Below are 14,869 nucleotides of genomic sequence, written 5' to 3' on the forward strand. Positions count from 1 at the left end.
AGACTTTACATAATGAGTAAAGCAAAATAATAATAAATTAGCAGTCTTAAGGTCTAATAAACAGTTAGTCTTTCAACCGAAATCCTTGTCACTTTGAGGGAGATCTGAATAAATAACGCATTTCTGAAAATTCATATTTCTTTCCATAACCGGTTTATAAATTATTTGCCTCACAATTGTTGTTTAAATACGCAAAACTAAATTATAATGGAGTTAGTTGCTTTCTTATGTGTTAATGTTGAATGTAGACTGTAGAGGTGTAGTCTAAAAGTTGATCCAGATGTCTCAAGAAAGTAGCGAAAAAAAACTGAACGGTGTGAATGTACGTACTAATATTTGCTCTCACCATCGAAGCTATTTTGGTCATGTGTATATACGAACGGTCCCAGCGATTATCCCATTTTGCAAGGATTCCGTTTACTCATACATTTGACTGAATCAGAGACTTAAAAGAATCTTAAAGGTTGGTTACAGTACTAAATCGAAAGATTTGGAGATCTAAAATAATACAGTATGGCACGCAAAAAGTACTGAATAACTACAACGATATAGGTTATGGAGTAAACGGGTTTATTAACAAAGAAATATATGTTTACACATGATGTTATGTACATCCACAACTATCGGCGAAATCTTAGTCGAATAAAGCACGTGCTCAAAATGGTCACATTGTCTTCCCAGTCAGATTTTGTAGTGTATGCGAAGGTTCTCTGTTATCTTGGAGAACAAGGGTTGGGACATCGGCTGGGTATATCTTGTAATTTTATCCCTTAATTAATCAAGGTTTGAAGAAGGGTCATGGTGGAATACCAATTCCTTCAACATACCCCCAAATGAAGGAATCCAGTGATGTGAGATCAGGAGAACTTGAAGGGTACGGGAATTCTGTGAACCTCGTAAGGAGCCGGGGAAGCGTACTGATAAATAGGCTCTAGAACCACGTGATATGTGACAGGTTAGAATACCTATGCACGAAATGGAATACTTTTTTACACAAGACATCCTATGCAAACCCTGTGTGAACGGAACCAACACATTTTCGATGTAGCATTCGAAATTAAAGGTCACGGTTACACCACCCTCTTCAGTGAAGAAGGGCCCAGTTATGCCATGGCAAGGAACAGTAATCCATGCTGTGACCTCGCTATGAAGAGGTTTCTCGTGGAAAATACAACTCCCGGTATGACTTACCTGGAGTATTCTGCAGTAGAACACTCCCGGTACGTCGGAACCTCTCGATTAAGGCAATGATGACACAATTGCTTGGGGCACGCTTACGGAAATGACGAACAAACTTCTCACAAATATGTCATAGATTTGGCAGCCTATTTGCTCTACCAACTCCGCATGGACGAAAATAATGCTCAACAATAAACGTCTTTCCTTCGAACGTCAACACCATTGCTACAGCTAAATATAATGGCGTAGACCGTACACCTGCTCTTCTATTAATGTGCATGTAGTCGAACTGCATATCTTACTCGCATAGTGCGTGTGCTGAAGAGAATGACAGTAGAGTTTTTTTTTTTTTTGCTCCATAAGGTATTTCTGATCATCTGTCAAAATTCATCAATTGAATTTTTCTGTCATCCACGGCATCCTAGAAGCTTCTGAAATGATACAGACTTATGAACTCAATAGAATCAACAACTTTTGGAAAGGTACTATACTTAAACAAGCAGAATATCTATATGTTTAATTATAAATGAGATACACCAAGTATTTTTATTATAACAATGTAAATTCTAGAAGCCGCAGTCAACGTTTTATGCTTGAACTTTCACAGCAATACCCGAACGTGATCTTTGTCATGCATTACTTTTGAGCGTTGAATTCAACCCCATAAATATTTATAAATCCATAAAGGTATATTCTTTCTATCTAGTATCAAAGAATGCTCCACAATCGACTTACTAAACTATTTAAAATACCTTGTGGCAAATGCCGTATTTCAAACAAACGTACAATTGTATAAGGCGCTTGCATATGCCATCGATGTCGAGATATGTTGTTTAAAATGACTGCTGGAGGGATTATTATTATGTGTTACCAAATGAAAAGATTCGTATTCGTACTACTGTGTTATTTAAAAATGTCTCTACAGTAAAAAGCCTTCGAAATCTACTTGTATGCTAAATATTTGATTTTCTTCAAAGATGCGAGTCATATCAGAGAATGCTATTACATTATATCAGAGAATTCTCCTGTTTTATTATCAAGGGACTAGCACACTATGGAACTACACTTACATCTCTTATGTAAGAAACTCCTTCCAGAAGCCGAGCTAAGGAAAAATAAGACATCAAAAAAAAAAAAAAAAAAAAAAATCTGACGTCAAATTCCAAGCAACCGAAGCATCTTCTAAAGGTATTTCATAGAAACGTTATCTTTTTATTAAAGGAGAATGTTAGTTACAGAAATATGCATAAGCAGTTTTGTTTACATAAGTGGAACGCTATTGAACGGAGTGGTAAATCATATGACGCATTTAGCATTACAGTATAAAGAAAAGACATAACCAAGTCAAGTAACGAAGATCATATATGAATAAAAAATTTAAAGGCATACTCGTTTAACACGCGTATTCAGTAAATTAAAAGTTACATGAATAGTATATTTTAGATTTTCGTAAACAAAAGCTAACGTTTGTTATCCTCTTTTTTGTTCAAGATGGATCCCATAATTCACATAACAGCACGCGGCAGTTGCCATTTTGTAATATCCTTAAATGACAATGCGTTTCAGCAGTAAAAGTTTAATTGTTAAATTTAGCACGCGATGTTCAGTGCTTGAGAATGTAATTGTTGGAAATACCGCACGACATTTCTGCCTTTCAAGGTAAAACACTTGATTTAGGAAGCAATGTTCACAATTAAGTGTGCACACTTGTGTATACTTGTTATTTAAAAGACAGTGCAGATGCGTGCAGGGTAATAATTAAGTTGCCTTATTTTCGTTTCCGCGAAAATTTGAACAGAGGTAGTATATATAAAATATAAAAAAAGAATGGAAATATAAATTAGAATAAATTTTATTTATTTAATATTTTATCAGCCAAATAAAAGAAAATTATTATTTACAGATTTCAGATACCCATTAAATTTTAGGATCATTCTAACCTTAAATTGTAAAAAAATACATTTTTTTTGAAATAATTACTTTAGTATTGTTATCATATTGCTTTGTTATCACACTACTAAATTGTAATAATATTGTTACAATAAATATTATTATTATATTATTATTATTAGTTTTATTACAGTAAAATGGTTTAATACTTTGAAAATAAAAAAACTATTTTCTCTCTAAATGATATAAAAATGACATTATTAATGTCACATCCCTTTTAAACTACTAAATTAGTTTTCCTTTACAAGTAATAATAATAATCGTATAATTTGTTTTTAAGAAATACGAGACAGTAATAACAGATGCAAAGCCCTAGTTCAAAACTTTTTGATGAAGAGATACTTCTTACCGACAAATTCCTTAAGTTGATTATGCAAATTAAAAATCATTAATGAAGTACAACCTTTTTCAAAAGCATGCAACTTAACATAAAGTTTAACTAATCCCTAGGAAAGATTGCCAACTTAGACAATTCTACGTCACTAACGCAGCTCCCTCTAGCAGACATTATGATAGTTACATAAATTATATTATATAATGGCAGCCTTACAAAATATTTCATTTTAAATTTCCATTTATTTAAAATATTTAGATGGCACTGACTTTCATCAAAGTTTATGAAATAGATAAATTGTTAGGCGAATGTTACAAATAAAGTTAGTAGAAAATAGCTTCAATTTCGATAAAAAAAAGTACCAGCTGCACTAAAGTCTCCCTCCCGTCTATTCAACACCATAATTTCTTTTAAATCTGCAAACGATAATAGGTGAGGAAATTAAATGGCAGTATTTTCCCGTTTTCTAAGCTTTCTTGTTTGAAGTTTGCTTAATGTGTGGAAACATATGGACGCTATTTATTCATTCATTTCTCTAAAGAATGGGAGAAGATTATCTCTGAGAGTTTTAAACATTAGAAAGTTAAAACTTTGCTTCACAAAACGGGCATTTGGCGTATTAAGATTTCTGAAAGGAAGAAAAAAAATAGAATACAGAATTGGTGGCCATTAAATATCTATTTAAACGCGACAAATCCGTTTCCCGAACACAGAAAATGAATAAGTTAGAATTATTCCAAAATATATCCATCACTTACATAAGGAGCATGAAAGAAAGAAAGAAGAAAAAAATCAAAAGGATAACGAGTTCTCTGGGAGCTGTTGTAATGCTCCTTTTTTTTACCTATTCTATATTTCCTCTCTATAAGCTTCGCTTACGGCGCATTTGGCAGAATAGAGCGCCATCTAGGAAAAGCCGAAAAACTATTCAAGTCATAAACTCTTTACGTAGAAATATGAAAAAAATAAAGAGAAAAAAAAAGCATGGATGGGGAGGGAATGGAAAGAATTGCATAGACACACGCACATACAGACCTATATACACACAAAACGACCACACATTTGGAGAAAAATGCGTCAATGAACAAAGCTTGACTATTCGCGTTACTCAGAGCTGGAAACAGGGAGTTACGATTGGTTGCTTCAGCTCCAACCGTCTCTCTTCCCGCCACCAGCAGACCTGGTGAAGAGCATTTCGGAGAACGCGTGCCACACGTTACGTAAGGTCGGTGTGCTTTGGTCACTAGCTGTGTGGGGTGAGCGTGTAAAATGAATGTTCCCGTGTACCTACCATGCAAATGGACTCTGTGGATGTTTACCGTTTCTTGCTGTTTGTGTCTTAGCGCTGGTAAGTGCACTTCATTTTATGATAAACAAATACTCTTTTATGTTAGTATATTACGAATTAGTCATTTAAAGGCATGTTCAGTAACTTTTATAATCCTCATATTGCGATATAAAAGACGCAAGAATTTAGTGGAAAAGAGCGATTACAGCAAGTGCGAGTTAGCATTTTTTCTCTGGATTTAATTTACTTAATTAAGGAATTTTTCTATACGTAAGTCTAACAGCTATCAACTTTATTTTTCAAAGTACTAGAAATGCCCAGGATGTGAATTTTCCCGATCGACTTTATTGTTAAAGAAACCAAATTCAAGACATCCTAACAATGAATTTCATTGTTGTATATTAATTCTATATCGACTAGAAATCTCAACAATTGTCTTTCTACCCAGAATTAAACGATATAAGCTATAATTATAAAACTGGAAATTATTGCTTTGTAATGACGCATTTGTTTCTTGAAGCGATTACAAGAAATCTATTACTTTTATTAAATATCTGAATAATACATTGCGGTCTAAATTTAAAAATCGCCTGCATGAATAACTATGATATTTGCATCAAGAAGTATTTGAGAAATGATAAATGCTGGTTAGAAATAAAAGCGTTCTGCTTAAAAAGAAGTTCTTAGACGCATAAAGGGATAAAGCTTAAGAGAAAAAAAGGAATTATATAAGTAGAAAATATAGAGGGGAAAAAACTATATCAAAAGAAATAGATGTAGAAATAATATCAGAAGCGTAAATATTGAGATAAATGGAGAAATCACAATAGAATGGGGAAATTGCGAAATGCATAAAAGAAAATGTCTGCAATCAGAGAAGCAAAAGAAAAAAAATAAAAGTGAAATATATTGCGGTAATAATGACGCTATTTGAGAGTAAAGCTTCAGAGAGATAGAAAATATATTTGAGAAAAAATTATGTTTAACTGAAAAAATGTAGAATATAAGAGACAGAATCGAAACGAGAAAGCATATAATGGGAAAAATGGGGAAAACATAGAATGAAATAAAAACGTAAGTAAAAAAACAATCAACATATATGCCCTTTTAAATGTAAGTTTCAACAAGCAATAACTTGAAAAACATAAGCCTAAAGGAACAACACGCAAGAGAAGAATAAATTAAATCAATAGTGATATGAAAGAAAAAAAATTGATAATAACAACCAAGGAAATAAAGGGAGTTATAGTTAGGTATAGTGGTAGCATGACAGAATGGTAATTGTAAATAACGGTAAGAGGAGGGGATCCAAAAAGATTAAACCTCTAGCATTACTAAATTAAATATTTATTACTTTTATGAAATTTATATTTAAGTATAAAAATTTACAAAATATTTTGATATTATCCTATGTTATTGAAATACTGCAAATAAAAGATATATTTCTAAAGTACACCTATTATTATTACGAATACTTCTAAATAAATAAGTGAAACAATAGTAAGGTGAAACAATAGTAAGATGAACTGGAGGAGGTATGGAGAGAATTCAATACCCTTGGATGGTAATGGATGGCATTGCTGTAGCCAATGAAGTTCTAACTGAGGCTCGGCTATTGCTGTTACCCTCCTGCCATGATCAGAGCTTTAATAGCTCAATAACACCTTATCCCTACACTGTCCTCTACAGATAACGGGGAAGATGAAAAGCATTCTTGCTTCGCCACTTTAAGCCAGTCTTTATAAGGACTATAAGATGAACTGGAGAATGGCAATGCTGTTTTGCAAAAGGTGAACGCCAACAATATCTCTTCTCATTGCTTATCGTAATAGGGAACTAACTATTGACAAGCTGGCGTTGTTACTTATGTCTCTCTCTCTCGTTGACCGGAATTCTTGCCAGCTGTCTTCGGAGATGATGTTTCTTCCCACACGTGATGGCGTAGCAGAAAAATATAAATATTTTAGAGAATATATTAAAAGCTTGACATTATATCAACTCGCAAAAATTTAAATGGAATAATCTGATAGTGCCATATGATCACCTATTTTAGATGCAAATTAAGTTCCTTCCTCATTTATATTGGTAATGCATGAAAGAGTTCTGCTCGTATCACTAGAAAAAGCAAATTACTTTTATGCCATCTTTCGATATCAGACCAAGTTACTGTAAATGACTTACTATTTGAGCTCTCGATATAATGATGTCGAATAAGTTCATGTACTGACGACTTTATATAAAAAAAAGAGAGAAATGAGAGCAACTGACAAAATGAAGCTAGTGTAACTAAATGGAATATGATGATGACACACAGGACCGTGTTACAGATAATGAAAGCACAGAAATTTGACTTGCAGTGTGAAATGCAGCCGAGACATGAATGCTCAAGAATGATACACGCTTAGGAATGGTAGAGATGGAGCGATAGACTGAACCTAAGAAAATGGAATAGCAGAATGTAAGAACTGTAGACGAAAGTTAACAGTTCTCGCGTTTAGTTCTACAACTAAATGAAACAGAAAAACTGCTCTGAGTGAAAGAAAAAGTAAACAGATTATTTCAAAAATATCCAGCCATCGTATTCCCCTGTGATTATACAATTTCATGAACGATCATAAGAATATAGCAGTAATGCGTTTAAAATGATGAGTTGAGTCTTCTTAAGACTCCACACCCAAGTAGTAAGAAAAGCTGTACCTGTCCAAAATACTCACTTTCGGGCGTAGCCAATTTATTCTTAAGGGGCTTCTTTATCGCTAGACGACACGATGTCTCATCTTTCATGTATTGGGTTAATAACCGTGTTCTAATATTTTGCAGCATCCGTAGTTGGTAACTCTGTGTACCCATGCGTAGCTGTGTTTTCTTTCCGTGGGCATTTCCACTCCATCTCCCCATCTCCTGCAGCTTTACCATTTTTCACGAGCTTGACAGCATTCATCACTTCATCTCGTTCGTTGGGATGTTGATTTCCGTTCTGGTGATGGGGATACTCACGTGTTTGTGTTGGTTACACATTTTTTAAAACTGTTCTTTTCTCTTCCCCTTTCGTTCTGTTTATAATATCGTCTTTTTCTTAACATTAAGCTGAATTTGATAGCCTCGATACGTTCTAAATCGATTGCCTTATCAGTAACTTTAGGGTAGAAGACGGTGTTTGTGACTGCAGGAAAAGCGTTTTTTTTTCAAATCGCACTTTCATTTTTCTTGTTGAGAATTATTTTGGATTATTTGCACTTTGACACTTAACACATTTCTTACATAGTTGACGTTGCAACCATTTGGAATAATTGTTTTAGTGCGGATTCCAAGAAAATAAATGATACTAAAGGGGAACGGAGGTATTTCAAGCTACTATTGCATATTTCTGGATAGGATTTTCTATTTTCCAGAAATAGCCTAATATTTGAAACTGGCACTTTTATTCGATCAGAAACATACTATGCCCCAAAAATGTTTAGGAACCCTTAAATATTTCATAGGCAATTTTTTATTTTCACAAACTTTTTATCAGTAAACTTTTCATTGGATGTTTATAAACGGACACAGATATTTTGGCTCCTTCTTCCACCGAAAGGTACAGTCCTGTAAAAGTTGATCTCTCTCTTTATTGACGATCTAACTCTTTTCATACATGCTGTTTAGGGTTCAGAACGCAGACAGCTGAGTTTCCAGTGTACACGTTTTCTCAAAGTACCTTGCCACAGCTTATAATATGATACGATGCTTTTTTTATTCGAATTTTATGGCGCAAAGACATCAAAGGTCATACTGCGCCAGGACACAGGTCACAGCAGTACATATGGTAATTGGTTAGTAGGACAATCACAAACATTAATGCCCTTGACGATATTCGAACCCGCAGCCTCTTGGCCTAACCACTAGGTCAACCAGGCCGGCATGATATGAATTATCAAAAGTCGTTTCCACAGACCTTCCACATTGTTGACCATTGAAAATTGTCCAGAATTAAAAAGATATTGTTTTATGTTAATTTCTAAGGCCACTATAATAAAGTATCTCAGTTCATACAACGTCATGCCGCATCCCAACATGCCACGTACCACCTATCGGACAATGCTAATCTGCTGACATTGCTAATCTGCTGACAATACACCCCTTCTATCAAAAGCTTCTATGTTAGAATCCCACTGTGACATGGATCGTTATGCATGTCTGTTAGTATAGGGTTTTCATCAGCAGGTGCAATTCCCCAGTCTGGTTGGCCGAGTGGTTAGCGTATCCACTGTCTGGCCAAGAGGTTGCTGGTTCGAATCCAGTCAGAGGCATGGATGTACGTGACTGTCCTACTAACTCTGTAAGGAAGGGAACATCTGCAACCTTACCCTTTCTTCTAGCAGAAAGCTTCACTTCATTTCAAAACCCAGTTAATGTACGGGAGTGACTATAAGGCGTGAAATGACGTCACATGTGAATAACTAAATAACGGGGTTTATGGATTATCTCACTGTTAAGTCATCCACGATACTAATGTACTAGGTTAATCTCTCGTGGGTGGGATGTACAAAATAGCGGAAACTGCCGTACGGTGTATGTGTATGGCATACCGTCTCATCTAATACGCTGTGAGTGGTGTCCATATCACAGCTCTCATCCAGTCACAGTGAGTTTATCGCCAATAATTCCAATACAATTATGATGTTCTAGCACAAACTTTTCCCGGTCTGTGCTAACGGAATTTCTGGTTGATGCATGACAACACACCTCGCATGTCATGCATCAACGCGTTTCGGAACTAGCCTATTCATTTCTGTCAATTTATGAGGTAGGTCCCAGCATTTCATGGGTTTATTTTTACAATTGCATTTCGAAGTTTCAGTGATATCAGCTGTAGATCAAATTATCCATGACAATTTATCTTATTCGAGGTCTTCATATTATATCTATGATTTATATAGCAGTCAATGATAACATCTATAAATCGGTTAATGCTAAATAATTCCTGTATTATGCGCATTCAAAATCATCCACGTACGTGCATTACATTAATATGACTTTTCTTGTTGCTCAGTATTTTGAAAAACAATTGTAGTTGTCCAAATAATTTTACATCGTAGTGTATGCTTCTTCCTCAATCTGTTCTGACATTTCTCGTGCTTTATTATACTCTATAAACTAATCATAATTACCAATTTTATGCTCTGAAATTCATAAACGAATGTCGGTAGTACCTCTGATTGTTTTTCATAGATTAAGTTAGTAATCTAATAACGCCATGAGTTAACCAAAATATATTTATGTTGGGTAACGTTAATGGAAATTATCCATTTAAGTATTCTTCGATGAATAGGATACACGGGATGATTCAGAATATAGAGGTATGTTCATTAGTTATGACGCAAGAGGGAAAAACGTTCGGACCATTTAATTAGAAAAGAAATTACATTATAACTGAGTTCTAAATAGTCCTGATTGATTCATATCCTATAAAAACACTCTTCGATTCATTTAAAAAGCACCTTCATTGCGTTTATGGGGAATATACAAAATAACAAACACTGGGAAAAACACAGTCTTTACCATTCAAATTCTGGAGTCATTTATTGAAATGTTCATCTGTTTATTTACTAAGCAGTTAAACAGATAATTTGCTTCAACATTACCATGATTATTTAGCTTATAACTCGCGGTAATATAAAATCGAAATAACATTACTATGCAAAAGGAAACACTCAAAAAATCATGTGGGGCATTATTATGAAGTGCGTTCTTTTGCAGCAGAGGAACGAAGCCGTAATCTCTCTGGGTCCGATTTAGTAGATACAATAAGAACAATTGCATTCATAGTAATGGACGAAATCCATCGAATAAAAGAGAAAAAGTATAGCAGAAAACATTACTTGGAGAATCCCCATGCAATATTCAATCAACGGTTATCTATTCTAAGAGTTTTGGTAGGTGATTGAGGAAAACAATTTGCTCACTAATGGGATAAGCTCTTATAATGAGATAAGCTATTAAGGCTTTTATTTCTTCAGTGCATTATTCCATAGTTACCCTATAAAACTAAACTTGGGTTTTAAGTTAATCTGGTTAAATCCGGGTAATTCGAATTCTGTAGAAAACTGTATCTCCTGCAAAACTCCATCTTCTCCGTTCTATTTGATGCATGATCAAATGAGCATCCTAGCAATGGCTTATTCTATCTCCACACTGCGAGTAAGATTAAAATAATTACCCACTATCATTGGTAATGAAGTTTACGTACTAATGAGTTAGCTAGTTCATTGAACATGGTTGACTCGAAATCTATGTGATGCAGTCTGCCTCTAATTGGTAATGAGTTTATTCAAAATTGTTCTCATTTAATTATCTGTAATACATACCGTTTGAATCCGAAATAAGACCGCGATATAAAGGGACTATTTATTCTTTTTCTCCAACTAAGAGTTCGGTCCACTTTGTCCACTTCACACTCTCAGCGTCATCATCACGAATAAGTTCTATATATGGAACATTCCGAAATATCGAAAATTTTTCTTTTCAAACGCTTTAGTAACATTTTAAGAGAGGTTCTCATTCTAAAGTACATTCATAAACCATACATAAAATCATTGTACTTATAATATATGCTCTTTTATCCAGTCTGGTCATGGAAAGGTATGCTCCTAATTTAAACCATTATTTTCGAAAGCATGTCATAAAAATTGCTCATAGCGAGCAGACTAATTATACGATAATATATACATAGTCTCTAATAAACTAACTATGCTTTACTACCTAATAAACCTATTCAGTGCAATGTATGCTTATTATACTATAAATCTAAAATTAAATTTATTATAACTATAAGATAAAACCAAATTAGAGAAAAGGTTGCTTACTATACTATAAATCTAAATTTAACTTACTATACTATAAGCTAACTTAGAGTTATAAAGTAACTTAGAGAAAGGCTTCTACTATACTTTCAAACTAATCGAAAAAAGGAAGGAAGCTCACTGTAAGCTAAATTATCTTTTACCATTAGTTAAAGCCAATTCAGAGAAAAGGCTGCTTACTATAAGCTAAAACCAACTCATAGAAAAAAATTCTTACTATAGTTAAACTCAACTCAGAGAAAAGGATGCTTACTATACTATAAAACTACTCGTACACACAGAAAGAAGTAATCATTAGACCTGTTCTTTATATAAATCATATTCTTTATAAAATATGCTTCAATATGCTTACTCCACTGCAATACGGAATGTATGGAGGCGAACAGGAACTAAAAGGAAAGACTCATTAAATTCTTAGTGGAAATGCACTCCCCAGAATGCAACTTCCAAAGTAAGGTCATGACAACTACATGGCAACCACTCGACTATAGGATGATCATGTGATCATCCTATAGTCGAGTGGCATGCGTTTCAGAAATATTCAATTATCCGAGATAGAGACACTCTGTGCCTATTCGTGTTCACTGCCAGAACATTCTCCGAAGAGTCGGCATGTTCATTGATAATGAGCCACTTCCGATGTCGAAGTCCCTTATGGATAATGGTGGACCATGGAATTTCTATCACATCTAGCAATCAGTAAATAAACGAACTATTTACATTGCGCTAATTTTGAAGAGTTGCATCAGGACATTAAGAGTGGAATCCCATTTATTTAATTATGCCATTAGGATAATTAGTAGTCGATGAAACTTCTGTGGTTATATGAAATAAACATTATGAAAGTCGTACACTTTTGTGAATTTTACGAAAATATTAATTTATATGAATATTCTAAATTAAAGAATTTCATCTTCTACAGAAATTCTACTAATTTTTGCGTATTCTAAATTAAAGAGTTTCATGTTTTTACTAATATTCTAAATTAAAGACGTTCATCTTCAGAAATCCAACTAGTTTCTGTGTATTCTAAATTAAAGAAATTCATCTTGTACGGAAATTCCGAGTTTTTGGTATGGAATTTAAATGAAATTACAGAAAATATATGACCCCTTTTCTCTCAGGGTTTCTCGAGTTATAGAATTCTGATTCCTGTTAAACGGATAAAAGTTTCCTTGAAGGAAATAAATGGAGAAATTATAAAACTCATAGAAAATTCTAATTTTTATATGAACATTCTACGTGTTCAGAATTCTATATAAGGTCTATAAACATTGTAAAGGTTAGCTGAAAGCATCTGAAGAAGGATGTGCAGAAGGATAATAAAATAAAAAAAGAAATCAGTTATTACAATCTTTGTTAAGTAATAAAACAGTTCAAAACTGTCAGGAGTTTTCCAGAAAAAAGTTTTTAGTGTATCCATCTTGGGTAAATTTAGCAGTGGAGGGAGCGAATGTTTTAAACAACTATAACAAGTTCTTGAAGTTGTTATAACCTCTGAAAGGCTTAAATTAAAGTGCTCGATGTACTCGGCTACTCTGCAGTACAATCACACAAGGTTCCCAATATTCTTTGCCACCCCCCCCTCTTATCCCCTGTTAACGGTGATGGGGAGAAATTAATTCACCAGTCAATCCCAGTTGTCAAATTAAGCTTGTGATGCCATCACGAACAAAAACAAAAACGAAATTTCGTCCCAGTGCGTCTTATCAGCATCTCTTCTAAAAGTAAAACCGAATTTATATTGCTTATTGTCACTCCTAATGATTGCTCTCCACTGGCATCGAAGTTTCATCCATTAGAACGAAAAGACGAAGAATGTTCGTCGTTTGAAGGTGTCACTTATCTTAAGCAATTACTCTTAATCCATCACAGTCATGATAATGAATTAGCAGCTTCAGGATTATCGCGTTAAAAAAACCCCAAGCAGAAAATTACTACACATTCTGAATGAAGGTGTTGCATCCAAACTGGTGGTGATGTCAACCTTAAATGATGGTGCGCGATGGAAATTGAAGCAGAGGAAAACAGAAAAGAATTAGAACATTACACGCGCACACACACATCTAACGGTATATGGTGTAAAGATTGATTAATCAAAATGGACAAAGAATGCAAATTATCGAACAATTCGAATTATTTTAACGTAATTTAAAACTTCAAATTAAAACGAAAGTTATTATCCGCTGGACAATAAAATAAAAATATTTTAATCATAACAAATGTTCCTATGCTAATTACGAGTTAAACCTTCAAAATCTTTAATTAGAATGACAAATTAATAACTGATTATGGACATACATTATTCAAAACAAACACAAGTTAACCGTACGATTAATATTTCGGTCATGATAGATACATAGATGGATAGAAAATTTGCTGTATTGAAAGAGAACGATAACTTGTGAAAGGTGGATAAAAGTTGAATATATTAAGCCATCGAAAAAAAGCCAAGAGAACAGATCGATAAAATTCATTAGAGGAAATGCTCTTAATACAGAATAATCAAGTTATACAAAAATACAGTTCAAACATACGTTGGAAACGTTTCGTTGGCAAAACTTAAATAATAGTTAAGTCTGATGTGCAAAAGCAAGTCTCCTCGAATCCTATATTTTCAACTTGGAAAGTGAAAAATTGGCAAGAGTAGTGTGTTAAGATCGAACCCCACTATTGGTAGTCTTTAGCCAAACATTCTCCCTCACTAAAGTTCGCAGGGGGATCAATACTTGCACACCCTACTCCTTATATATGATCCTTTTACGATGTCAATACGTGTATAAACTCCTGTTTGAATGACAGAACCCTTTATTATTATTATCATTATTAGACACCTCCAGAGAGTCCAAGGACTCATCGAGGGAGGGAACATCCTCTACAACTCCGTCTCCACCATTCAATCACCAACTGACCGCAACTATACCAACGTCATCTACCGCCGACCACTTCTGGTATTTCAATAGACAATCACAAACATCCATGCCTACCGCGGGATTCGAACCCGCAGTCTTTTGGCTGGAGAGCGGATACGCTATCCACTCGGCCAACCAGTCCGGCATAAAGATCAGTTTGAACTTATAAGATAAATTCTCTCTATTTATTTATTTATTACTTCTAGATCAAACTGAATTATATAGATAACATTGATGAATGTTTCTATAGTTTTCTGTTTTAGCTCTGTACTTCTTCAAAACGATATATTTAGGAATAATTGGGATCTATACCTTGATTTGTGTCAAACAGACTACCAAAGAAAAATATGCAACAGGGAAAGCA

At 34.1% G+C, this 14,869-nt stretch overlaps 1 protein-coding gene across 1 annotated transcript in view; it reads left to right on the forward strand.

The window, feature by feature from the left end:
* Nucleotides 1-4,732: 4,732 nt before the first annotated feature.
* The window catches only part of LOC150094687 (cell adhesion molecule Dscam1-like), a 380,080-nt gene continuing 369,943 nt past the window's right edge, over nt 4,733-14,869 (forward strand). The window contains exon 1 of the mRNA XM_090411630.1: nt 4,733-4,811. Within this exon, the coding sequence (XP_090267756.1) occupies nt 4,733-4,811 (79 nt within the window). The remainder of the gene's footprint in view (nt 4,812-14,869) is intronic.

The sequence above is a fragment of the Typopeltis vanoorti genome, chromosome 21 (genome assembly GCF_054136105.1).
Source record: "Typopeltis vanoorti isolate ZY-2024b chromosome 21, IOZ_Tvanoo_1.0, whole genome shotgun sequence".
NCBI lineage: Eukaryota > Metazoa > Arthropoda > Arachnida > Uropygi > Thelyphonidae > Typopeltis > Typopeltis vanoorti.